At 36.3% G+C, this 26039-nt stretch overlaps 2 protein-coding genes across 2 annotated transcripts; one reads left to right on the top strand and one right to left on the bottom strand.

Moving 5' to 3' along the window:
- The first annotated feature begins 3338 nt into the window (after window positions 1–3338).
- On the top strand, window positions 3339–9987 carry LOC132170974 (trihelix transcription factor ENAP1). The gene is made up of 2 exons (XM_059582148.2): window positions 3339–4505; window positions 9589–9987. Exons 1-2 carry the CDS (start codon window positions 3623–3625, stop codon window positions 9600–9602), a joined length of 897 nt encoding a protein of 298 aa, XP_059438131.1. The 5' UTR covers window positions 3339–3622; the 3' UTR covers window positions 9603–9987.
- Window positions 9988–18535: 8548 nt separating this feature from the next.
- Window positions 18536–23302, bottom strand: LOC132171350 (protein LIGHT-DEPENDENT SHORT HYPOCOTYLS 10). The gene is made up of 2 exons (XM_059582645.2): window positions 22678–23302; window positions 18536–18832 (listed from the first exon to the last, which is right to left on the bottom strand). The coding sequence occupies exon 1, from the start codon at window positions 23254–23256 to the stop codon at window positions 22705–22707; it is 552 nt and encodes a 183-aa protein (XP_059438628.2). The 5' UTR covers window positions 23257–23302; the 3' UTR covers window positions 18536–18832; window positions 22678–22704.
- Window positions 23303–26039: the final 2737 nt, after the last annotated feature.

Below are 26039 nucleotides of genomic sequence, written 5' to 3' on the forward strand. Positions count from 1 at the left end.
GCACCTACGCTCAAGGATAAGCCAACATCGCTCAAGCGCCGCTGCAGGAGAGAAAGCCACATGCACGAGTGCGCTCGAGCACACTCGGCCAACGCTCAAGTGCACGCATCAGTTCCAGAATTTTCACCCATTTTACTCAAGCGCTGTTTTTGAAGAAAAAACCCTAGAAGAGGGATATAAAAAGAAAAGAAAAATGAGAGAAAGCAACGGCTGCTAGGGACTGGAATATGAGCAAAAAGGCTGAGGGTTTGCTTGTTTTTGTTGCTCTCAATTATGTTTGTAGTCTTTTTCTTTTCCATTAGACGCTAAGCCCTCAACTAAGGTTGAGGATGAAGCCTCACTAATGAACAACCACCTTATTTTCATGTAATTTTATAGATTCCAAATTTTTATGTTTCCAATGTTCTACATCAATTCAATTAGTGGGTTAATTTCATTTAATTGATTGCTTGGATTTTCATTTGCCAAAATATTGGCCATTCATTTTGATTCATTTTACGGATACATTGGATGATTTGGTTCTAATTGGGTATCCATTGTGATTTGTGCAAATAGATACATTGGATGATTTAGTTTGAATTGGGTATCCATTGTCATTTGTGTAATAGACGGATATATTGAATGATTTAATTTAATCTTTTGTGCAAAATAGAACATGCATAGGAACATAGAGAATTTTGGATGTATGGAATGACCATGACAATATGTTGCTTTGTTTTGGTGGGTGTAGATTCCAAAACCTTAATACTTTGTAATTTGATTAATTTCTTGTTTATTTTATATTTTTTCTTTGTTTCAATTCAAGAATCACTCAGTTTTCGGAACTAGGTTAAGATTTAGTTGGCTTATATATATTTGGTTTTCATAAACACAATTTCCTGTGGGATCGACCTCGCACTTGCAACACTATATTGCAAAACAATTCATGCACTTGCGAGTACATTAAAGTTTGCACAACAAAGCCACTACTACCATTGATTGGCTTCACCCTCTAAATGAAATGAGGCTAATGCCACCTTCTATCCAGATTCTTGATACTCGAAAAATTGAGTAACCCGATTGAGTCACTCTGTAGGATCATCTCCATAGAAAGGCAGAAAATCCATCTTCAATTGCTTTAATGTGGGTGTTGCTTGCTGCGACTTGTCTCCTGTGGGGGAGCCATGAGATGTTGAACCTTTCTCCTTCAAGCTATTGGTGCTCTTCTCAGAGAATGGGTTGACTTCGAACAACAAGTTCTTGATCTTGTTCAAAGAATCTTCCATGCTTCGCATCTTCTCGCCTTCCATGCACTAAATTCCATCATGAACCGCTTCCAGCTAAGCTTCAAGTTTCTCGATTATTTCCTTGTTGGTAACCTGGTTCTAATACCCTTGATGGGTCCTAGTAAGAGAGAAGGATATTCAACGAGTATTTCACTAAAATAAAAAGAGGATACACAATAAAACTTCACTTCAGGTGGGAGTTAAAACACATACAACTCCAATTCGGATAGGGACTTTACCACAACTCAAATACTTCACAATACATGACCTTACTATTACGGGCACTAATCAATATTTAAATACACATACTAACATTACTCGTATGACACACGCATACTCACATTCCACATTATTAGCATGGAAAACTGATGTACATCTACACTAGAACAAAGATAACATAGGTTATGGTTGCTAACAACTAGAGACGTGTAACTGCCTTCTTCGCATGGACTTTGCATGTGTAGTTCCTCTCAACGTCATGGGTAATTAACCATGTGGTCTCACCATCTCTCATAAAGTGGGAACAGGATCCTCTCTAGTCCATTATGGACTAGAGAATATCTAATTTATGGCTAGAATTTCTTCTCATAAATCCTATGGCCACAAATAGAACACATATTCCACTAATAATAATAATAATAAAAAAATATTATTTAAAATTAAAAAAAAATTAATAAAAAAATAAGAAAAAAGAAGGGGGTGGCTAGCCACCATAGGGGCTGGCCACCCCCCATTTTGGGTAGGGAAAGCCACCTCCAATGGCCGGCTGTGGGGGTGGTTCGGCCACCCCCATCTTGCAAAAGGGGGGTAATTGAACCACCCCCAAGAGCCTTGGGGGTGGCTCGACCACCCCCTTTGGGCCAAGGGGTGGCTTTGGCCACCCCAGACCGGCCGGTCTGGGGTGGGTTCGTTGGGGGTGGTTCAGCCACCCCCAAGGGCCAAGTTTTTTTTTTTTTTTTTAAAAGGAGGGTTGGCCCAGAGGGGGTGGCTCAGCTCTTGGGGGTGGTTTGGCCACCCCTGGCCTGCCATTAGCCACCCCCTTCTTTTTTCTTATTTATTAATTTGTTTATTAATTTAAAATAATATATATTTTTTATTATTATTATTAGTGAGATATGTGTCTCATTTGTAATTATTGGATTTCTGAGAAGAAATCATAGCAATGAACTGGATATTTTCCAATTCATAATGGACTGGAGATGATCCTATTCCCATAAAGTGAGGGGTGACTATCCTTGCCGGAGGCGGCCAACCACCACTCCTCTTGTAGAAAGTTGGTCGAGAGCCCCTTGTAGAATCGGGGCATGATACCCCTCATTTTATTAGTGACCATCACTATTTTTTTTGTTCTTTATTTTTTTTTTCTCAAAAAAGGATAAAATTGTAATCTAGAATAAAATGGGTTAATGATAAATGATTGTAATGTGAATTCACAAATTTCGTCAAATAGTTGAATGTATGAATCATTTAAGACAAATATATTATCCCATTGTTCATTAAGATACTTTATATAAGCAAGAATCAATTGGTACAACTAGATCAAATAAGGAATTTTTTTTTTTTTGTTTTTGTTTTTTTGCCAAAAAAGTTACATACACTCAATAGTGTGTGCCATTGCTTTGGCACTCCAAATTTCATCAAGAAGGGTATGTGGTTTATTTGGTAAATTCACAAATATGGAACCAGAAGGCAGAAGCCCGTCAGAAGTTGATCTGGTCCACACTGGCTTGTTCACGCGCAATTCGAGATCTCGTGGGTTGGGTTTGCATCTGCTGGCTCCGTTTTGCGTTGCGGCGTTCAAACAATTAAATTTTATAAAATCTCATAATAATAACAATTATTATTATTATTATAATAGATTGAAGAAGAAAATACATAATTTTGATTAATTAAATTAAATTAAATTAAATTAATTGGCACTGAAATGTTCATAAAAATGGAAAATTAGGAAATAAAAAGAGAAGAAAGAAGAGAGGGACCCACGTGAACAAACCAACGTACAAAACAGCAACACTTCACATCTAGTGACAACTTAAGTGGGAACAAGTGAAACATAACAAACCAACCAAGCAATGTATAATGTAGTACTACTTGCCAGCTCGACCGGACCGAGCCGAGCCAAGCCGCGAGCCCAAATGCTCGACCCCCCCCTCACGTCACGCGCCCACCCCCGGCGACCCCTCAACGGCTCGACCGTACCGTATTACTCCAACCCCCTACACTTGCGGCTCATGCGCCCGGCACTTGATCGCCGCTCTCACCGACCGCATCATCCCCTCCCTTTTTTTCTCTCTCTTTAACCCTAACCACCAAACCCACACGCTACATCAACACCCAAAACACAAAAAGAGCTCCCGATGGGCGACTTAACGGAGACCCTGACGCCGTCACCGGCCCCGGCCGCCTCCCAATCGCGGCCGCTACCCGTCCGAGAGGACTGCTGGAGCGAGGACGCCACCTCCACGCTGGTCGACGCTTGGGGACGCCGTTATATGGAGCTGAACCGCGGGAACCTCCGTCAGAAGGACTGGCAGGATGTGGCCGACGCTGTCAACGCACTCCACGGCCACACCAAGAAAACCCACCGGACCGACGTGCAGTGTAAGAATCGTATCGACACCATCAAGAAGAAGTACAAGATCGAGAAGGCTAGGGTTTCGTCCTCCGACGGAACGCTAACGTCCTCGTGGCCTTTCTTCGAGCGCCTCGACGCTCTCATCGGATCCAGCGTGTCCGCCAAAAAACCACCGCCTCCGACTTCGCAGATTTCCCGCTCCATGTCGCCGTCGCCTCCGGTGGCTGTTCCTCTGTACTCCAAGAAAACGCCGCCGTCAGTCACTTACACGGCCGTGGTTTTGCCGCAGAAGAGGCCGTCTCCGGCGACCGACGATGGATACTTCAGGAGGAATTACTCGGCGATGGCGGCGGCTGCAGCTGCGGCGGAGGACGCGGATGACGTGGAGGAGGAGGAGGATGAGGAAGAGGAAGAGGAGCCGGAGGAGGAAAGAGAGAGGACGGAGGTGGAGGAGAGAGAAGGGTTGAGGAGATTGGCGAGGGCGATAGAGAGGTTCGGAGAGGTTTACGAGAGGGTGGAGAGGGATAAGCTGAGGCAGATGGTGGAGTTGGAGAAGCAGAGGATGCAGTTCGCCAAGGATTTGGAGGTGCAGAGGATGAATATGTTCATGGACACGCAGGTTCAGCTCGAGAGGATCAAGCATGGCAAGCGTTCCAGATCCAACGGTGAGGGAAATTCCTCTTATTTCTGCGATTTCTTTTTGTTTTGATTCACAGATTTCGGATTTCCGTGCATATAGACAAAGATTTATTAAGGATTCTATGCAAGATACTATGTATGTTGAAGGTGTTAGGCGTGTGAGGGGATTGTGCAATTAAATATTTTGTTTGCGTGTGTAATGGAGGCATTTTAGGTGGACATTTTAATTGCTCAAAAAGTGATAATTGCAATGAAATAGTTGTTGATATTTTAGACTGTGAAAGCAGATTTTTCTTTTTTCTTCTATATGCTTTGCTAGTTTTGAATGAGAAGATGTGCATTGTTTATTATGAAACAGGTTCACTGTGAGCTGTCACTGTACTTAAAAAAAAATTTAAGTCAATTGTTAAGATGGCATTGAGCGTCATCAATTGCATGAAAGGTCTTGGTTTTAGTTGCATTTTTCAACTTTGAGGTTTTAAACACACCGTGATAGGGAATCAGTGAGGGCCTCGCTTGATTCGAGAGTTAGTGGTGAGCTTTCGGGCCATGAAGCAATGAAGTTCTTGATTACTGCATTTTGAGGTTGTTTGCAGAGGCAGTGTTCAGTTTCTCTATGTATTGGCGTGCTTCTTCTTGTTTGTTCTTAGACTTTATTAGAATATATCTCTTCAGTTAGTTGTTCTCGGATTATTTAGGAGGGATTGTTTCAGTTTAATGTCATTTATAGGTTGGGGATTTGGTCCTGGAGTCGTGCTTCAGTTACTTTTGAGAGTTGAATCGACTTCTCAAGGTCTGAACTGATGATCTTAAATTATATTAATGAGATTATCTTGTCAGGATGGAGATGTGCTTTAAGGAGTTGTCGGGTGGGGGAGATTGGACAACTATACTCATCTTGTTATGATTTGCTCTCTTAGGTGCAGATGACCCAAAAATGTTTTATTATCAGCTCAGGCATAATTTTTTCGGACTGATCTGAGGCGAGTTTCCTTGTAGTTTTGGAATAATGGGAATAGTATTTGTTTATTTAATTTGATTCATTTAATCTTTTTTCTAGCAATGATTTGTTGTAAACAAGTGTGGCTCATATTTTCTCTCATAGCTAGGAAGACCCTATGTTCTTATCCATATTGAAGAGTGTGTTGCTGTATTTACCCTTTACTTATTTTAGAGGTGCTTAATTTTTATTTTCTGGTGTATGTTTTGGTGGAAGGGTCCTTGGGAACTTTGGAATGGCTGTCAACTTCCCTTTCTTTTCTTTTTTTTTCCTGGTCTACTTGTATTTAGTTGAGATGGAACAATGAAAGATGGGTTCCTTCGTTTATTATATACAGGGTCATTACTTGGTTTTTGTCCCTTGGCTGCATTGCTTGGTTTACATTTGTTTCCCGACTTGCCTGATTGTCTAGTTGTCATGTTTGCCTCTTCTATTTTTTATGTCGTTTCCATATGATTCTAGTGTTAGTGTTATCAAAATCAGAGGTTTTGGAGCAAGGGCCACGTAGGTTTGGTAAAAGTTGAGCTTAAAGAGCAAGTTTATTTAATCCTTTGTTGAATATTTTTCGTATCATAAGATCTGGTTGATAAAAAGTATCCATCTGTAAATTCTGCGTATAGTAATGGCATGAAAGGCTTACAATTTGAGGTATATAAGCTCTTTTTGAAGATTTGCAGAACTTTGCATTCTTTGGAGGAAGCAATACCCAAGTGTGGGGGTAATTTTGGGTCAAGATCAATAAAAATTCAAATTAGTTAAAGGGCCTGAAGAAAGAAATTGTTGGTGACTTAACCTATCTGAAGATAATCTTAGAGATCTCAATTTTAATCTGAGAATTGGAAAATGGAGAATTATGTACTAGAATAAAATGTGGTGCATGTTCTATACCTTTTGACATAGCAGTTGTTTGGTCCGTGTAAAAAGTGCATACCTGTGCCACATGGACCATATACCCTGGAGGTAGGGCTGTGTCACTAAGATTCAGAACATGGAGGAACTTTAGCTTATAAACACTCACAATGAAGACACGTTAGGTGATGGTTGTAAAGATTGCTTTCGAGTTCTTTTGAGGGCTAGACATACTTTACGAAGTGTAATGTTTTTTTGGTAAGTAATCAAACCTCATTAAAAAGCGTAAGGACGCAATCTAACTACAGAAGAAATATACATTAGAAACACCTAATCAGAAAAAGAAAAAAATTGTGAAAACCAGACAGATGAAACTAATCACAGGCAGCTGCCAAGAGAAGGGGTAACAATTTGTGTTCACGTGTCGGGTTCAGGTTGTGTCGAGGCATGAGTTTAATATTATATAGGTCAACCCTAACTTGAGTTATTTAATTAAATAAGTATGACCCCACAACTCACTCTAATTTTGTGTCGGGTTTGTGAATCATGTCAAAAATTGTTATCCCTAAATGCCGCATGTTGGGTTCAGATCATGTCGAAGCATGCGTGTAAGACTAAATTGATTAACCTTAACCCGAAAAAGAGAGTCGAACACTTCAATTCTAATTCCTTAATTTCTTGTTGGGTTCATGTTGGGTTTGTGGGTTGTATTAAAATTGACAGCCCTATGCTTAGCGTTATAGAGTTTTTTTTTTTACTTGCGGAGGACATAGGATTATGTTGATCCATACAATCTTCAGAGTGGATTTTTCATTGGTTGGAAAGATGCTAATGCCAAATATTTAAGAATGGCAGAGCTTTGGGTCAATCAGGTAATTATCTTGTTCTGCCCCTGTTCTGACAGATTTGAGATTTAATTGATGAGGGCCAGGGCTAATGAATCAAATTAGCACGTTGGGGGTGGGTAATTTTCACTATTCTACTGTAATTGTGCTTTTACTCGTATTTCATAACCTAAAAGAAAATAGAAATTTAAATCGGTAAGTAGGTAACCTCATGTTCTCCCTACTGGAATGGGGTTGGTTTATTTTAACTGGGTTGGGTTGGAGGTGTGTTTTCATATGAAATATCTAAACCTGGGTGGTCTTCTTTTCTTCTTTAGTTTTTGAGGCCAATGCAAATGTGATTTCCCATTGCAGGCCCTGTACACTTGAGCATTATCTCCTCATCAGTAGCTGGTTTAAACTTTTAAATGTGAAGCTCATCTGCCTGGGAAACTTGTGGCCTATCTTTTAGTTGGAATCAGCATGGTCCAATCATTGGTGTCAAAAATTTATGACAATAAAAAATTAGATATGTATATAAAAATAATGGAGCCAGTATCTCCATGGCTTCTGTAGGACTTAGCTATGAAGTTTGTGGTGAATTCTGGTTGCTATTATATTGTTTTAGTTTCATCAAGCATAAAAGAAAATATTGTATCGCTTAGTGCTTGTGCTAAGGTATTTTTTCTCCATTTTCAATGTTTCACTCGTTTCACTCACCTTATTCAATTGTCTTGCATGGTATTTTGGGAGGACCTTTTTCTTCCAATAAGACTATTTGGGCCTATTAATCAACACCCCTTGGGGACCCCCAGGCTCTGGATGACAAAGCAGCAAGGACCTTCCATCAACAAATCTGGTCAGGCCAACAGCCAACTAGGGGCTGTTGATTTGATGGGACAAACTGATTGATGGGAGTTGTTTTTGTTGTTTTCCAGAGTAGACAGGCTTGGAGGGGAGGTAAAAAACCTCGCCAGGTACACTTTCTGAGCTAAGTTGGAGTTACGCGCGTGGATAGTAGGGGGGAAGGGCAAGCTTAGTCCATGGCAAAAGAGGGGCTCTCAAACAGCCTCCGTGCAGCAAATCGAGGGTTTTGGTGTCACTGAATCATGGGCATTTCCCCTCAGTGAGATAGAGATAATTACACTCTATTTTTGGAACCATCTAATTTTTGGGAAATATCGAGGGGGGTTCATGGGGCAAGGGGTAGGCATTTCATACTAAATTTAGAAACTGTTGAAATATCATTTGTTGATTTTCAAATTTATCGATCTGCTTTTGCATGTCAGTAGAACATTAGATATACAAAATATGCTTAAATTTGTATGTTATTTTAGGAATATAATGACACCTTTCTGGTGTGAAATTGGTAACTTGATAACGTTACCTGAAGGCCTCTACATTATGTAAAGCAGTTATGTTTTTGACTGGCTGGAGATTGGATAATAGCTTGTAATGGTCTTTTGTTTACAGTTGGTTCTGTCCAATACATGAGGTTATAGGCTATGTTACCGGGCATTTTGAATTACATGGAAAACCTGATTTAGTCACCATTTGGCATTGTTATGGTCATTCTACATGTGTTTGACATACTTTGTAATCTTGTTGAGCAATAGGAGGAGATAAGTATCTTTTAGCATGCCAAAAATTCTGTACGGCTGATTCCCCATCTTTCTTGATTTACATGGATATTTGAAATGGCCAAGTTCACATGCGGGGCGTTTTTTCTCATCATATTCTAGGGTCTAAAAGAACATAAATTTAGCTGTTTCCAGTTATCCTACAGGCTACAGGGTTGAGGTTGGATAGCTCTTTCGCCTTGACAGGTACTGTGCACAACAAGCAGTTCCTAGCAAGTACAGTATAACGCTTAAAGGACTTCGAAGATAGGATACAATTTCTCAGTGTCTGGAATTACAGGGAGGGAGGGATTGGTTTTCCAATATATTAACCTCCTACTCAATTTTTGTTGTTGGGTAATCTGGAGAATAAATATTGAGGTCTATCTGTTTCTCTACCCAAACTAGTGGCAAATATGTATTGTTGTAGGGTCTTTTCTAGGAAGTCCTGTCTCAGGCTATTCCTTATTTAGCTTATTATCTATACTCAGTTAACTGGAGGAAATAACAGCTTTAGATAATTACAATCAATATAATAGCTGGACAAGTGGCCTCCCTTGCCTGGATAAGTTTCCTTATTCTGGGTGTGTGTTCATCTTCATATGTGGTTTCCATAAAAATGCCAAAAGGACAGTTTTCTGATATGATGCTGGTGTCTTCTGCTGGGTCTTTTGTTCATATTTCTGGATTCATATTTGTCACTGAGTTGTGATTGTGCTTGTGAGAATTTCTTCATTTTCTTGAACTTTGACTTGGCTCTGTAATAATTTTTAGATCTGAATGGGATTGTAAACAGTTTCATCGCTTTTTGTTACAGATATATATAGCTAGCCATGTGAGAGACACAGCTTTACCTGGGAGGAAGCATATGTAACATCTTGATTTCACCATTGCTCCAACAAAGTACATATTGTTCCAGATTATACTGGCATCTGAAAATGTCCGGCAGATGAGGTTGTTTAAGATTATCTGAAGTCCACTTTTACCTGGCCCAACCTCTTTTTGTTTTCCTACTTATAATAGGTTAATTCACCCGGCTGCACTAGGCCTAAGTATGGGTCAATGTATTTGATTCTAGCTGTAATACCCTCTTAATTTGAACCACTTCTCAGTGTTCTAGGTTGATTTGTCTGGCACTATATATAGTTAGGTACATTCAGAAAATTTTTCCCAACGAACTGATATTTAATGTATTAATCTTTTTCTTTTTTTTTTTCTTCTTTTCTTATTTAAAAGTTTAATGTTTGAATCTTATTACTTCGTTAAACTTGCATTTCCATAATATGCAAGTCATCTCTTATTTATAGTAAATCACCACTTTTTATTTATTTATTTATTTTTTATGATTCCTTGCCTCTACACAGCTTCCAGTGCCACTGCCCTATTTTCTTAAACTTGCCTAGCTACTCGGTGTTAATTTTTTTATGATTACTTTTGGTTTGGGCCGAAATCGGCGGCCTTTTTGTTGGTATTGGTTGACTTGTACATTGGCTCAAACATTTTCTGTGAAGCCCAAGTCCCCAACAAGGAAGATAACAGGTAGATTGTGAGATCGTAGATAACAGGTAGATTGTGAGATAACAACTTCATTATGCCATTTAGCTCACAGAGAGACCAGCTGGTAGATTGGTGCAAAAGAGAGCGGCAGCAGGGAACAGCAATGGGCAGCAAAAGACTGAAGAGAAATGAGGGTGAACGACATTGCAAAGTTAGGTTAGGGTTTTTGGAATATATATCCCCTATTATTTTTTAAAATTTATTTATTATATTTATCATGTCGGAATTTGGGGTTTTTTTTTTTTTTTTTGAAAAAAAAAGAAAAGAAAATGGATACTGAATATCACCCACTGGGGCAGAATTTCAAAAACGGATATCGAACCCGAGCCTAGTATGAGTTCGGGCTGTATTTGCCCATCCCTACTATGAGTTAGCATTGTTCATGAAATCAAATGAAGTAGTGGGATTTCGACCAAGTGGTTCCTACTATTGTGTGGTCTAATGTTAATATTTACCATTTTTAGGCAAAAGTTTGTTTTCTTTAGTTGTCAAATAACATATACGGAAGTGATGGCCCTGTCTTATTAAAGCTGGAACCAAGTGGACGTATACTGCAGTTGGCGTGAAAACCATCATAGCATTATTATATACACCGTTAAATACTTTAACGTTAACTTTAAATCAATTTTATTTATAATGATGCCAATTATTGGTAAAGCTTTTGATTATTGATTGCACTTGGCAATGTCAGTCTGGTGGGAAACCCTAGGTTCTCAATGTAGTGTAACAATTGAACATGTTGCTCTTTCTACCGTTGAAGTGAGTGTTTGGTGCATAAAGAGATAAGGCATTAGGTGAAAAAGAGAATTAGCTCATCAATATTTTGTTACCCTTATCATTATTTTCGTTAGTAGTTGTTTAGCGTTAGAGGTGGGATACACCTCTATGAGAGCAGGTCCATCTTTATCACATTGCTTTGTAATGCTATATAACCCGATTGGGTTGATGAATAAAGGTAATTAATATTTAATTATCTCAATTCAAGACTTGTTTAGGATGTTTAGAGTTCCTCGAGTTATCATAAAGTAAGGAGGCATAGAATTCCTCGAATTATTATACAAAAATATATCATTCTTGTTATGTTTTCATCCCAAGTTATGTAGGCACATAACATTTGGTATCAGAGCTAGGATCCACCTTGGCCAACCATCATTTGGAACACTTGGAGAAGCAATTGAAGGAGATCCATACGGAGCAAGAGAGGATGTTGAAGTGAATGGAAGAGATGTTTGTTCCAATGATTGCACGTTTTGAGCACATGCTCTCAGGTTGTGGAGATCATGGTGGCCATCACCTTGTTAAACAACAGACACCCATGGACCATTGACTTAATCCAAACCACATGATCCAACCCGCTATGTTGAAACCCCACCTTCACTACAACCAATCACATTCCCAGAACCAAATAACATATCGCACATTGAAGCCCCACCACCACCACGATGAGGACCAACCACCATGTTTGGCCTACACTTAATGCCACACTGATGGAGAAGTAGTGATATGCATCACCAGCATCTACTGGTGTACCATGTCATACAATGCAATTTAGTCTTTTCGTCTTTCACATGCATGCGTTTACAAATCTCATCATTTTCATTATTTTACTTAATTAACACACGTTTTCTCAAAATAAAATTCATAGTAATTCAAAATGTATTTCATAAGAGTTGTAAAGATGCATGTTTGGTACACATAAAATATCATGCTATGTGGAAAAAATAACGACAAATATCCATGTGAGTTTGTAATCACTTGAGTCGTATAGCTCTTCTACAAAATCCTCTAAAGACTCCACACCCTCGAACTTTAAGAAAAAAACATATTATTAGTTCTAAACTTGAGCTAAAACAAGCCCTAGACCTAAACATATTCAAAATAGACTTTCTACCTGACCATTGAAATTTCAAACAGTGGAGTTCAAACGTTAAGACAAAGATGGTTGAATGTTAGGTGTTGGGTAAACCAATTCCGAACCAAAAAGCCATTAAACTACTTCTAATCAAGTCTTAAGGTCTGAACACGATCCTTAACAGAGTGCTAGCCCAAAATAATATCTACATACAGGAGAAACTACATCTAACATTATCAAAACATTAACCCATGCTTAAATCAGGATTAAGACTAACAATATCATTATAAACTTAAAACCTACAAACTAAGCTATGAAAAACACCTAAACAACATAAAACAATTAGATAAGGAACAAGTTAAGTTAAGAAGATTACTTCATTAAATCAAAACCACCAAAGAGACTCGATCTTGTCCTCCTTCAAAACTCACACACACACACACGGGTTTCACTGAGCAAAATGGGTGGAAATGGTTTGAGAAATGAAGGGGGTATGGTATTTATAGGGTATGTAGGAAAAGTTGAGGGTGCTACTTTTTCAGGTCTACAAATAGTCGAACATTCGGTAGTTCATGGTCAAACGTTTGATGGTCCATGGTCGAATGTTCTTCACTAGGGTTTTGGATTGAACGTTCGGTGCACTAGGCTTCAAATGTTCGCTCTGAACCAAGTCAAAATTCTTATTCATAATGAACCCTATTGAACTTGGTAGACCCGTTAACCCATTCACTTATGTCAAACACAACCTAATAATTACTTGGGGGTACTACACTCGCACATGAAAGAATAAAGATGTGAAAAAAAGGGAAAAGAAAAAAGCAAGCTAACTTATTTCATTTGCTCTTCCTAAAGGTGCCTCATTTGTGTTCTCATACTACTCTTCACATGAATGATAGTGTGAATATCATGTTTTACTCCTTTCATTGTTGAATTCGAATACCATGTCAACCTTTGGATCCAATTGGTTGCTTTTGATTTAAATACATCCTAGGCCTATCTTTATCATTCAAGGCACTTTTCATTCAACACCTCACCAAAATGTAATGATGTTTGTGTCACGTGTTGCAAACCCAAAGCCACCATGTTCTAAGCCTAATGCAGAAATTATACAAAGGAATTCAAGAGCAGGATTTTAGGACATTCAAAACAAGGTCAATTTAAAGGCTAATGGAATATTACGTGCCTAAAGAGATAAGACATTAGATGAATAAGAAAATTATCTCATCAATATTTTGTTATCCTTATCATTATATTCATCGGTAGTCGTTTAGTATTAGTGGTGGGATATACCTTCATGAGAGTACATAGTTAACTCTTTATCACATTGCTTTATAATGCTATATAACCTGATTGGGTTGATGAATAAAGGTTTCTTCTCCTAGCAGAGAGCGCCGCACAGGAGGAGGGGGAGAGCCTTTGATCTCCCCATCCTCCCCTCATCCTTTACTACCTCACCTCCCCCTCTTCACCTTATAAGCTAGACAATTTACCTGATGCTCCCTAGCTCCTTGTGCGATGTGTTTTTTCCCCTTCCTTTCTGCCTCTATCCCCTCCTTTGTCCTGTTTTTTATTTTAGCCCCTCTCCTACGGCCCTTGAGTTCAGATCCGCCGAGTCATTTTTCGGTTCTGGCTTGGTTCTTCGATCGGACTAGTATAAGCCAGATCTACCATCCCCCGTCGAACCCACATTGACTCGCACTCTTCTCACTAGCTCTCCGGCTCCGTCCGTGTCCATCGCCTCCTTGCATTACTTTCCGGCAACCTCACTATGATGCCTGTTTTCTTCCCGCGTCGCTTTCTGTTTTTGTAGTTTTTTGGCTTTTGTCTCTTTTTTTCTTGTATTTTTTTTCCAGTTTTTTCCTGTTCATTTGCTGCCTTTTTTTTTTTTTTTTTTTTTTTTTTTTTCATTTTCTTGTGGTTTTTTGTTTTTGTTTTTGTTGCTTGTAATAAGGCTCTGTCCTTTGTCTTGATCTGCCTGCCTGATAATCGGTGGGGTATTCGCTTTTGGTCCAAACCCTTGGGTTGTGAATGTGAACAGTATCCTGACTATCGGGTCGAGGAGGATGAGTTTCGGCATCAGGGTTTTATGCTCTCAAGGCCGAGGAATAAGAGCTACTTATACATTGAATTGAATTTGTCTGGAGCAGATCTGTTGTTAAAACTGAAGACTAGTCATGAGTTAGCGGATGTTGATGTCATCGATAGGTCTTGAATGTTAGATTTATAATGTATGTATCTTTGATGTCTATAACCTCGTAGCTTCGACTATGATTTGCTTCAGAGCTTTTTGCTCACAATCTTTTCATCAAGGAATGAGTATGGAATGTCTTCCCCTTCAAAAAAAAAAAAAAAGGAAAAAAAAGTATATTCATGGCAAGTTTCATTAATCGTGACTTTGGTGAATGATAGGGAGATTGAGATACTGTATTGTCAGTTTCAGACCAAGTTGCTAATATTTTGATGAAGCAATTGAAAGCAGAGGCATTCCTAGAGCTGAAGAGGAAGATGGACAAATTAATTTTTTTGGATCACAAAGATGCATAAAATAATAGAGTAAAATAAGTCAATTATACATAGCACTAAAACGTGGCTCGATTTAACAAGCTTACTCTAAGTAGAGATGACCAAGAAGAAATTTCACTATTAAAAGATGGAGTACAAATAGTATTGAAGTGAAAACCACTCAAAACACAAAACGTCAATACACCAAAATTTCATTCTCATATAAAAGAACTTGTTTACAAAAATAATTTTCTCTAGCTCTCAGTGTCGTGACATTCTCAAAAATTTAGATGAAGTGTGGCTTATTGTCTCTCTCATTCTCTTGTTTAAAAGGCTGAAAATATGTCCTTTTTATATAACTTAGAGTCGGTTAGAAAAGACTTCAAATTTGGATAGGAGAACGAAAAAATCAAGAGCCTGAAAAACCAAACAACACCGAATTAAACAAGGCTACAAAGGAAGTAGACTAAAAACATCAAGTTTCAACATTGAGGCCCACGAGATAACTTGAGTTAATGAAAAACAAGTTACCTCACATTACAAATCTCCACCTTGACTAGAATTGCATCAGGTCTCAAATGCAAATTTTATCCTGAGGTCTCTTCCATCACCTAATGGTAATAACATGTTACAAACACCAAGTAAATCCAAGCAATACGATGTTGATAGTGCCATATAGGTGTTTCTAATACCATTTGTAATAACCCAGTGAAAGCATTAGCCACATCTGTGTTATCACCTCAAGATGACTAGTCAATTTAGAGCTTCTCTATAATCACTTATAAAGCCAAATTTCACTTAGTAAGTAAGTAATGTGAGACTTCACACCCATTAATGTCTTTATAAACCACTCACACTCTACGTGAGCTACTCATATTCTCAATATAGGACCGGGGTGTAACATCCCAATGCAACTAAGTTGAAGGATTGTCAGCATAGTTCATGTTGCAACACTATCTGCAAATGTATAACCAAGATTTTGACCAATAAGTTGAAATATGTTCTTCCTTTCTTTGTTGGTCCTCAGCAAACAACTTTTACAAAGGGAAGAAGAATAGAAGATAGCATTCTTCTAGCTTAATAGCTATTGAGGAACTATAATTGAGACAAAGGATCCAGTTTTTGTTCCCTAAATTTTGACAACATGAAAGCCTATGATATGGTAAGATGGAATTCATTATTTCGGATCAATCCTTAAGGCTAGTGGTTTTCTTGAAACCTTTGTTCACTGGATTACATAGTGTGTATTCACTACTAGTTTTTCTATCTCCAGCAATAAGGAATTGAAGGATTTATTTTAAGGTGGGAAGGGTTTGCGACAAGGAGATCTAAAGTTCCTCTACTTTTTTTTTTTTTTTTTTTTTGGGTCATGGAGGTTTTCTTATACCTCATGGAAAATTTGGTCTGCAAGGGGCAATTCAAATTTCACTAAAGGTGTTAAAAGTGTAAGCTATCTCATCATTCCTTTACTGATGATTTATTAATCTTCTATAGGAGGAACCTTAGGTCTAGCTCCCTCATCAATGATTGCCTTAACTCTCTCAAAGAGATTTGGTCTAACTCCAAATCCAGATAAGAGCAACCTATGCACCTCTTATGGGGTGGCTAATAGTGTGAAAAATCAAATGATTACAATCCTGGGATACATGGATGATACTTCACTATAAAAAACTTAGGGGTGCCCCCTTATTTCATCGAGAGTTAGGAAGACAGATTGTTCAATCTTGGTTGAGAAAATTTTGGGAAGAGCTAAAAGTTAGACATGTAAAGTTCTCTCTTACATAGATAGACTTCAACTTGTTAATTCGATCATTTTTATTATTCAGTTTTACTAGTATTCTCTGTTAATTTTAACCAAAGGAGTGATAAAAACAAGTTGAGGAAATCTTTGAGGACTTTTTTCTAAGGAAAAATGGTCTTATTTAAAACTTTCTAGTGCTAAAGTGGCATGGGAGGTGATTTTGTAAACCTACAAAAGAGGGAGCCTTAGGATAAAGAGGATGAACATTTAAATCCACGCTACAATTCTTAATATCATTCAATTCTTTATAAAGATAGCACTTATGAATATCTTTATAATCTACCCACTCAATGTGGGCAATTTATTTTCACAATCTGGGACTAACTCTCTAGGTGAGGTTGAAGCTTCTTATAGAAGTAAACAATTCATCAATATATCATTATTTGGAAGCCTAGCTAGTAGGACCAATAACATTGGTCCTTGATAATTCAAGAATACTATTTTAGTTCAAAAGACAGATTTTTGGGTATTTTAAGAATAATTTTGGGATGATTCTAGAATAATTAGCCAACATGCTATTTACCATTAGAAAGATCTCTGTCTTTAATTAGTTTTCGATACATTAAACGAAGTGAGATGTGTCATGTGCCTCTTTATTATTATGTTTCTAGTTCCGGAATAGTTATGTTTGTTGGTTTTTTTCATGTCTTTTTATTCTTCAAGTTTTTTTTTTTTTTTTTTTTTTTTTTTTTTTTTTTTTCATTTTCTAGCTCGTAATTATTATTAGATGTATCTAGTGATCAGCTTACAACAAGAGTCTTTTGAATTATATGAGATTTTTTTTTTTTTTTTTTTTTTTTTTTTTTTGTGTTGGAAAATGTAAACTTTAATTACCTATGCTTAATTGGAAGGTTGTTCCAATTTAGTCTTTTTAAACCCATGTCATGGATGACAAAACATATAATAGAGTATGATTTTGAATTAGATTCAGCCTTCGGCCTTAAGAAGAAATAGTTCTTCTTGTTAGTTTTTATCCTTTTTGGTGGATTCCGAGTGGTGGCGAGTTCCTCGCTTTGTATCTCTTGGTGAGAGTTTCTAAGCCATGTATCCCTTGTTGGACTCCTTTAGGTGGTGAGATTCTGTATCCCTTTGGTCCCCACTCAAATCCCTAAAGTTATTGTCATGGCCCACGCTATGTAGTGCTTCAGTGACACATGGTGTTACTAGGTTGTTCTGATATTATTAGTAACAACCATGAGAAAACCCTAGCCATATATGCGCTATCACTCTAAAAAAACTATTTAAGTTGCAATTGAAACTCCTTATAGTCACTTGTAAAGCCCAACCTCACCTAGTAAAAATTCATTGTAGGACTTAGCACATGTGAGCACCTTTATAGTAAACTCACTTAATGTGGACAATTCATCTTCCCAATATAGAATTAACTTTCAGGGGTGTCAGAACTAAACTAGGAAAATATCACTAGAGATGTCCTAGAGTTAATCAAGCTACTATCAACACAATTGAAATTAAGGAAGAGTGAGTTAATCCATAGTCTAACATGGAGAACACGTTCATACAATTAAGATGTACAGAAATTTTATTAAATTTTTCATTAATAAAATTTCTTTTAGTTTTTGATGGATTTTAGAGTTTTCTTGTAAGTTTAAATTTAAGGAGGCGTAATTAAGGTTGGATTTAGCTTAAGTGCTAGCTCTTAAAAAAAAAAAAGAGAAGGAGGAGATCTTCTATAATTTTTTTCAACAGTCTAAATTTAATCCCAAATTTTTCATGAGAGAGAGTGAGTGAAATTAAATCTATACTACTAAAAAACTACATGAGATATCTCTTGTAATTTTTTTTACCGCACCTAAACCAAATCCATTAAGGTTTAGTCATGTTTTTGTTTTCTTTAACTATCATTCTGCAAACATAAGTAATCTTGAAAGAGAACATATGAGCCGGTAACTTTACAAATTACTAGGGATGCTATACTAGCAGTTACATGAATTTTAATAATTGCAACCGCTCTGCTTGTACACCCTACAAATTATAATAGAAACTTAAGGTAGTATTCAATGCAAAAATAAATACGCTCTTTTTAAAGCAAAAGAAATAATATAGGTAAACATGTATATATAGTAGTGTAGCTAATTAACTGCTTAAAGAAGTCTATATAGGACGTAATTATATAAGAAATTACAAGGTGGTACATTAATTTCTAGTAAAATTCGGGCAGCTGAGACTAGCTTGCTATAACAAGATTATTCATAACTAGACTTATAATTACGCTAACATATAACATCTTCTTAAAAGATCAGGTGGATCATATCTCGAAGCATAGATGAGAGTTTTGAATATTTGTTTTTCTGAAACCTTCCCATCTTCTTCACCTCTATTTGTTTGATCCTGCAAAAATAAATTCAATAGCGCCAACTGTTACAATATCTTGTAAATTTCATTAAAAAAAGCACTTAATTAGGTTAATTAACCTCTCTTGTAGCCCTATGAGAAGAAAGATTCTAAGAAAGTTATACATGCAAGTAAAAGTCTTATATATATACATCAATGAATATTTCTATATGGAGGAAACCGAAATGTATTATGTCCTTATGGATCACATCTGATTACATTCCAAGCCATTATATATGTATAACTATAGGGTTTTTTTGGTGAATATATTCATCAAGCGTCAACCTTTGATTTCAAAACACACACACACAAAGGGCCAAGGTTTTCCATATATAGAATACGATTATTTGAACAGATAACCAGAGGATCAATGGAATCTGTCTACTATTTAAATAGATAATAAATAGTGTAGAACATATCACCTAAGTCTTGAAAATTCCTCAAGATCAATATTTTGATGTAAGGGAAGAAAAACAAAACAAAAAAAAAAAAAAAGAAAGAAAGAAAAAAAAAACTGGTATAGGGTTTATACTTATAAATAAGAAATGCTACATACACTTTCACTCCCATTCTCACATTTTCAAGTGTATACTTTCTGATGTGATAGTGAAATTAATCATTATTGAATCCAAAATCTAATAATGATTTATTCAAATCTAATTGTGATTTTTAATGTTACGTCAAAAAGTGTATACTTTGGAGTAAGAAAATGGAAGTGTGTGTAGCATTCTCAAGTAGAATGACCACTTAAAAAAACAAAACTTTATATCTCAATTCAGCTCATGCCACTTCAACGATGTGAAATGAGTGTGAAAAAATGGGTGTAAAGTGTAACATTATTCCCAAAAAATTATTATTGCAGCATAGCTCGTTTACCAAAGTCATGCATTGTTATGTGTCAAAAAATTACACAATTGGAGTTTTGGAATCACTATTATAAAGCTCAATCCTACCTCCAAAGCTCAATATATTCTACTTAATTAGTACAACCAATGTAAGACTTAATATACAATATTCATCACAATTTAGGGTACTCAAATATCTGATAACTCTAGAGAATTAATGAAGTTTATTAGCTCTCATGAAATATATGTATATAATCATTATCACAAGGCTTGCATTCTTAGCTCTAGATGTCGACAAATGATTGTTTGGTCTTTGAATCAAATAGCATTTTCCAGTCATAAAATAGTGAAATCGCAAGTTCAATATATTGTATGGGACCAAAAGTTGTATATAATTAGCATATATATCCAATCTCAATGCCTTTTTATTCATGATCACAAGAAATATAATTTTTTTTTTTCCTTAACTTGCAATTATAATAATTGCAGTCCTCATATTCCTTCCTCATGGGAGGCTTCTATCTTGAACCAGTACTTGTCATGTCTCAAATTAGGAATAGGATCTTCTCTAATTACTTATATTTGAAAAGTATTTTATCTTTTTATTTTTGAAGAGAACAAAAATGCTTCCCCAATATAACTAATGAAATATTCTTGTGTTAAAATCTACTTAAGAAAACTATATATTCATGGGATCTTGAACTGTTGCCTGTCGTTGAATGAGGGGAAAATCATGAGGATGGAGATGATAAGACATTGGAAACGACATAATTAATAATTAAAAACACACCAGCTACGTGCTCTACATGGCAAATTAATGAGAGGTACGTGGATGACTGTCAGAGGTGACTTAATTAGCATTTCTCCTGGGAAAAGAAGGATGAAGATCAAAGTCCAAGGCTTTCATCTCCCTCTCTCTCTCTCTCTCTCTCTCTCTCTTATTTAAAGGTATTTTTAGCTAAAAATTATATATTCAAATCTCATTTCTATCATTTTTTCTTATAAGGCTTTCCCTCACATCTCTAAAATAAGATAAAGATCCTTTACAACTCCTAATTAAAGAATTATATCATGCACAATTTTTTAAATGCAATCATCATTTTTAATTTATATAATTGAGATTTATATATATTAACGTCTACTTTTTTTTTCGATAACCCAGTACTTACTATTTTAGTAATCCCCACCTTTTTTTTTTTTTTTTTTTTTTTTAATATTTCAGAAGTGAATACTGATATATGGGACATAATGACAATAATTTACAGTACGTATTGGCCACTTGTGTTTCAATTTTGCATATTTTTAGTCATTTGAGTGGTAAGTATAAAACGAATGGTAATTTTATTTAGTAGCTTCGTGAATAATTGTCAAACTATTAGATGATGTGGTAGTAAAAATCAACAATAGATCAGCACTCGGCTTTTTTTCTTTTTTCTTTTTTCTTTTTTTCTTTTTATTGTCACATCATTTAATTGTATGGTAACTATATAGGAATCTACTCAATAGTATTACTCTAAAATAAAATTCAAACTCCGCGTTCTAGAGTTTTTCCAATTAATCAACTAATTCTCTATAACAAATGGATTCCATACAATCAAGGCTTACTTGATATCTAGCTTTAAAGTTTAAACTATCAATAATAAAACATATTATTTAGTAAAGTGCCATATAACTGTTATACTACATGCTGTGATGACCTGACAATAAAAATCAACAATAATAGCCATTGTTTATCCAATTGTTGATTTTTATTGCTATGTCATATTACAGTTGTATGACAATTGTACAACTGTCTACTAAATAGAATTATTCATTGATATTAGCTAACACCCCTTTTATGACTTATCCTCATGCAATTTATTACTCATATTAGTATATTACTATAATATTTAAACATACCATATATCCTTGGACAAACACAGTGTTTGCTTGGCCTGAAACTAGTTCCACTTGGTTAGAATATATGAATTAATTGCAAAACAGAATTTGTTTCCCAATCCCAAATTTCACTTGGAAATAGTTACTGGAAAACAAATTAACTGTTGGAAAAATGCTTAGAAGAATATAAATGCATGAAGAATCCAACCAAAAGGTTCAAGAAAGAAAAGATTATAATAACTAAATACACTTTAATTAGTACAGTAGCCAAAAAAAAAAAAAGAAGCAGAAAAGAGTCCAGGACAAAGACAATTCGGACACTCAAACTAGCATAATTGGCTTGTAATTTAAGTTTTTTTTAAGCATTTAAGATATTGGTTAAGCAATCTAAAAGGGCAGAAAATTATTTAAAATTAATCAAAGGGTCTGTTAACATAATGGAAGCAACCAGATTAACAATATTGTTAGGGAAGATTGATGAGAAGCAGTATATATACATGTGGTGTTGATCTAAATGATGACGACAGTAAATACTAAATACACAGAAGGTTGCATGCATGAATTAAATTATTTAAAATGCTAATTCTCACGTAAATACTAAGATGAATCCATGCAACGTATATATGGTATATCGCATGGACATCCATGGGGAGCACAAAATCTCAGAGAATCAGAAAAGAGCCAAAATAGGTAAAAAAGTAAACGAGTGAGACATATTTAATTAAGAAGCTACAAGAACAGAGTTTCTTCATAATTGAGAGAGAGAGAGAGAGCGCCTAGTTCCCCCCACCTAATCATGCTATCTAATAATGGTGATCGAATATGTAAAGTTGATTAATTCCCACTAATCTTTGCTAGCTAAGATAATTAATTAGCAAATTAGGGTTTTGGGATCTGCGTCTAGGGTTTTATCAAAGAGAAGAGTATGTACAGTCATGCACTCGATCCCAGTACTCAACTGATCTTTAGATCCGATCCGTTGATTTCCATGAAGGATATATGAAGGATGAAGAAGATCACTTTATGATTTTATGAACCCAACTTTAAATTATAAGAATTAAAATTCCCTGCATATATATAGATATTTAAAAAAAAAAAATGAGAAAAATATATAGTTACCATTTATGGGAAGAAGGCAAGGGAGAATTAAGCTGCTTGCTTGGAAGGCTTAGCCTCGTCGATGGCGATGGGCTTAATAATTTGATTCCTCTTCTTCTTTTTCTTCTTATAAGGAATACCTCTTGCTTTGGCTTGACACTCCTTGATTTCACGCAAATAAACCCGAATAGATCCGTTTCCAAAAGGGTTGGTGTCGGGTGACCCGCCGTGCTCCTCGTAGGCAGCTCTGAGCCGTCCGATTAGAGCGTCGAGGCTCCCCCAAGCCTGCCTGAGAGGACACGTGCAAGGAGCAGGTGGGTCTGGCTGGCCGAAGAACACGCAGCCGTGTAAATGAACCTTAGTCTTTCCGAACTGGTCGAGGTACCGCAGGAAGTCCAGCACATGGTTGCAGTTGCACTGGGAAAGAGAAACTGGGGGCGCCTGATTCTTCAGGTACTGCCCGAAAGTGTTCCAGTCCCTCCGCTTCTGCGACTCGTACCGGCTCAACGGCGCCGGCTGCTGCTGCTGCTGCTGATGGTTCCCGGCTCCGGTGGATCGTGAGGACCCTTCTGCAGAATCTTTTCTTCTGTCACTGGACATGATTATGGGGGGAGAATTGTTGTGTATTTTTGGCAAGAAATGGCAGGGGAAAAGGGGAACGGAGGTGAAAGAATAGGATATAGTGCAGTGGAGAAAGATGACAATCACATCTCGGGGTCTATTGAGGAGACATGTCATGGGCCCTATCAAGGTGCTTTGCTCCCCTTTTTCTTCCCCCCTTCTCTCTCTCTTTCTCACTCCCACATTTTTATTTCATCTATAATGACACTATATGCACTAACCTTATTTTTCTAATTTAATTCATCTATAATTATTGTATCCCATCATCAATTTAATCATTAATTATCCTCTTCATTTGTATCTTTGGAACTCAGTACTCATGACTCGGAAGCCGATGCAAATAGATTGACTCAGTACGTATAGTGTCATGTATATGTGTTTCTTTTTCTCTCTTTCTAAAATTTCATTAAAACAAATCAAATTAGAGAGAAGATTAAGGATAAGGGTTCCATTCTTTTGGGTGCAAATAATTTTATTGGATCGGTGTAGAGGTCAGAGGGTTTTCTTGTCATTTGAAAAAAAAAAATGGTATACAAAGGAAGGAGCTAGGGCGCAAACCCCAACGTTTTTTTTTACATTAACATCACGATTGGATATATTATTATTACCCAAACAGTTGAAGTCATACCAACTAAATTAACTGCCTCTAAAAACCTCTAATAGCAGACACCTCAACCATTAATCTATTGATCGAGGATAGGAGGGTGGAAGTTAGAGACAACAGTACAGTCAGTACTGATTCTGGATCTAATCCCAAACTAAATATAGAAAACATTTTCAATATGTCTAAGCTTGTCTTTGAATATTCTTGAATTTCCTTTAACATATAAATAATAAATAGTTGTTATCTCTTCAGGGATGAACGTCACTCATGCCTTAAAATAGTACTAGGAGAAAATACATTTAATCTCTCAAAGTATAAGGTGATACTCAGAATCCACAAATTTCCTAATGGTGACACTTAATGCACACCCACCGTTAGTTTTTTCTTTTTTTGGGCCAATTTTGATGGAAATTGGAGCTGCAAGTGATCTTTTATATATATATATATATAAAAGATCACTTGCAGCTCATATATATATATATATATATAAATTGTCCAAAATGCCCCCTTTTTTCTAATGATTTTTTTTTTTTTTTTTTTTTTTGAGTTAAATGCATCTCAAACCTAAAAAATATTGTCACGTGTATGATGTATCTCAGCCACCTAGGGGTGGCTAGACCACCCTCTCACCCTAGGTGAAGGCTCCGGCCAGCTCTAAAAGCGTTGTTAGGCTTGGCTAGCACCGCTGAAAGTTTAAAGGGTGGCCCGAGCCACCCCCGAAATCTCCCATGTGACGAGCCATGCACCCCAAAAAACGTCAACAGAGGTGGAGGAGAGGCCCCGCCGCCTCAATTTTTTTAAAATCTGTTTTTCTTTTTTCTTTTTATTAGGTGTAAGGCTGAGTTGGAGTTTTATACTTGTGGCAACATTTTATTGGTTTGAAACCAGGGGAATTTTGGAGCATTAAGAAACTAGGTCTACGTTTAAACACCCCCCCCCCCCCCCCCCCTCCCAAAAAAAAAAAAAGAGCAGTTTTTTTAGCCGAAATCATGTAAAACTTTTTCTTTTTTCTTTTATTATTATTTTTTTTTTCATTCAATAGGGTAAAGTGAATTACAAGAAAGTCATGTAAAACTTGTTACGTACGTAGCAGTAAAGAAATCAGAGAAAATAATATTCTACAAGAGATAAAGGATAACAGTAAAAAGTAATTACCACCTTAATCGACTCATCAGTCTTCAGCACTAGCTAGTGATCAGTGTAAAGCAATTAGATAAATTCATATTCTACAGGAGATAAAGGTCACAGTAAAAAGTTATTACCACCATAATCGACTCATCAGTCATCAGTCATCAGCACTAATAAAGTAATGATGGCCAATTATACAGAATGATATCTTAAGGTTATTGCTGAGGTTTCCCTACAATTCTTTATTTCTTTATTGTTATCTTGGTGCGCTATATGTAATTTTCTTTTTTGTTTTTTGAACTTGATGTCTTCATCTGTGTCACTTTTTTCAAGATTTACTTGGAATGAGCATAAAAGCTAGGGAATATCAGAGGTATCCTTAAACCCTGTTTGGAAATTCTAAGCTCTGTGTCAGGTTTGGGAGTGCAAGTACATGCAAGAAACGACAACATTTGATAATCATCCATACATTCCCAGGAAGAACCAATTAATGCAACAAAATTCACCATTTTAAAGAATTACTGCTTCTAAATGGTTAAACTATGAACATTGTTAATTAATTAATTAATTAGGTTTCACTGAAGACCCCTGAACTTTCACCCGATTTAACAAACTTTTCTCAAACTTCAAAATCTCTCAATTTAGTCCCATAAACTTTCAATTGCAATCAATTTAGACCACTCTATCAAATTTTAAAAGTTAAATAATGTTTATACCCCTGACTTTTTCATAAAATTTTAAGTTTACTCTTAATTCCAAAACATTTTTTATTTATAAAAAAAAAAGGGAAAATCAGAGATATTTTTGCCTTTTTTGATATTTCTAACGGTTAAATTTGACAGAATGGTTCAAATTAAGTGCAATTGAAAGTTCAGTGAACTAAATTGAGAGATTTTGAAGTTTATGAGGACCTTGTCAAATCGAGTGGAAGTTCGGGAGTCTTCAGTAAAATTACCCCTAATTAGTTTGTTAAGTTACCCCTATATATATATATATATATATATATATATAATATGTATATATATGTTAC

This window comes from Corylus avellana, chromosome 1, assembly GCF_965113065.1.
Source record: "Corylus avellana chromosome 1, dhCorAvel1.hap1.2, whole genome shotgun sequence".
Lineage (NCBI taxonomy): Eukaryota > Viridiplantae > Streptophyta > Magnoliopsida > Fagales > Betulaceae > Corylus > Corylus avellana.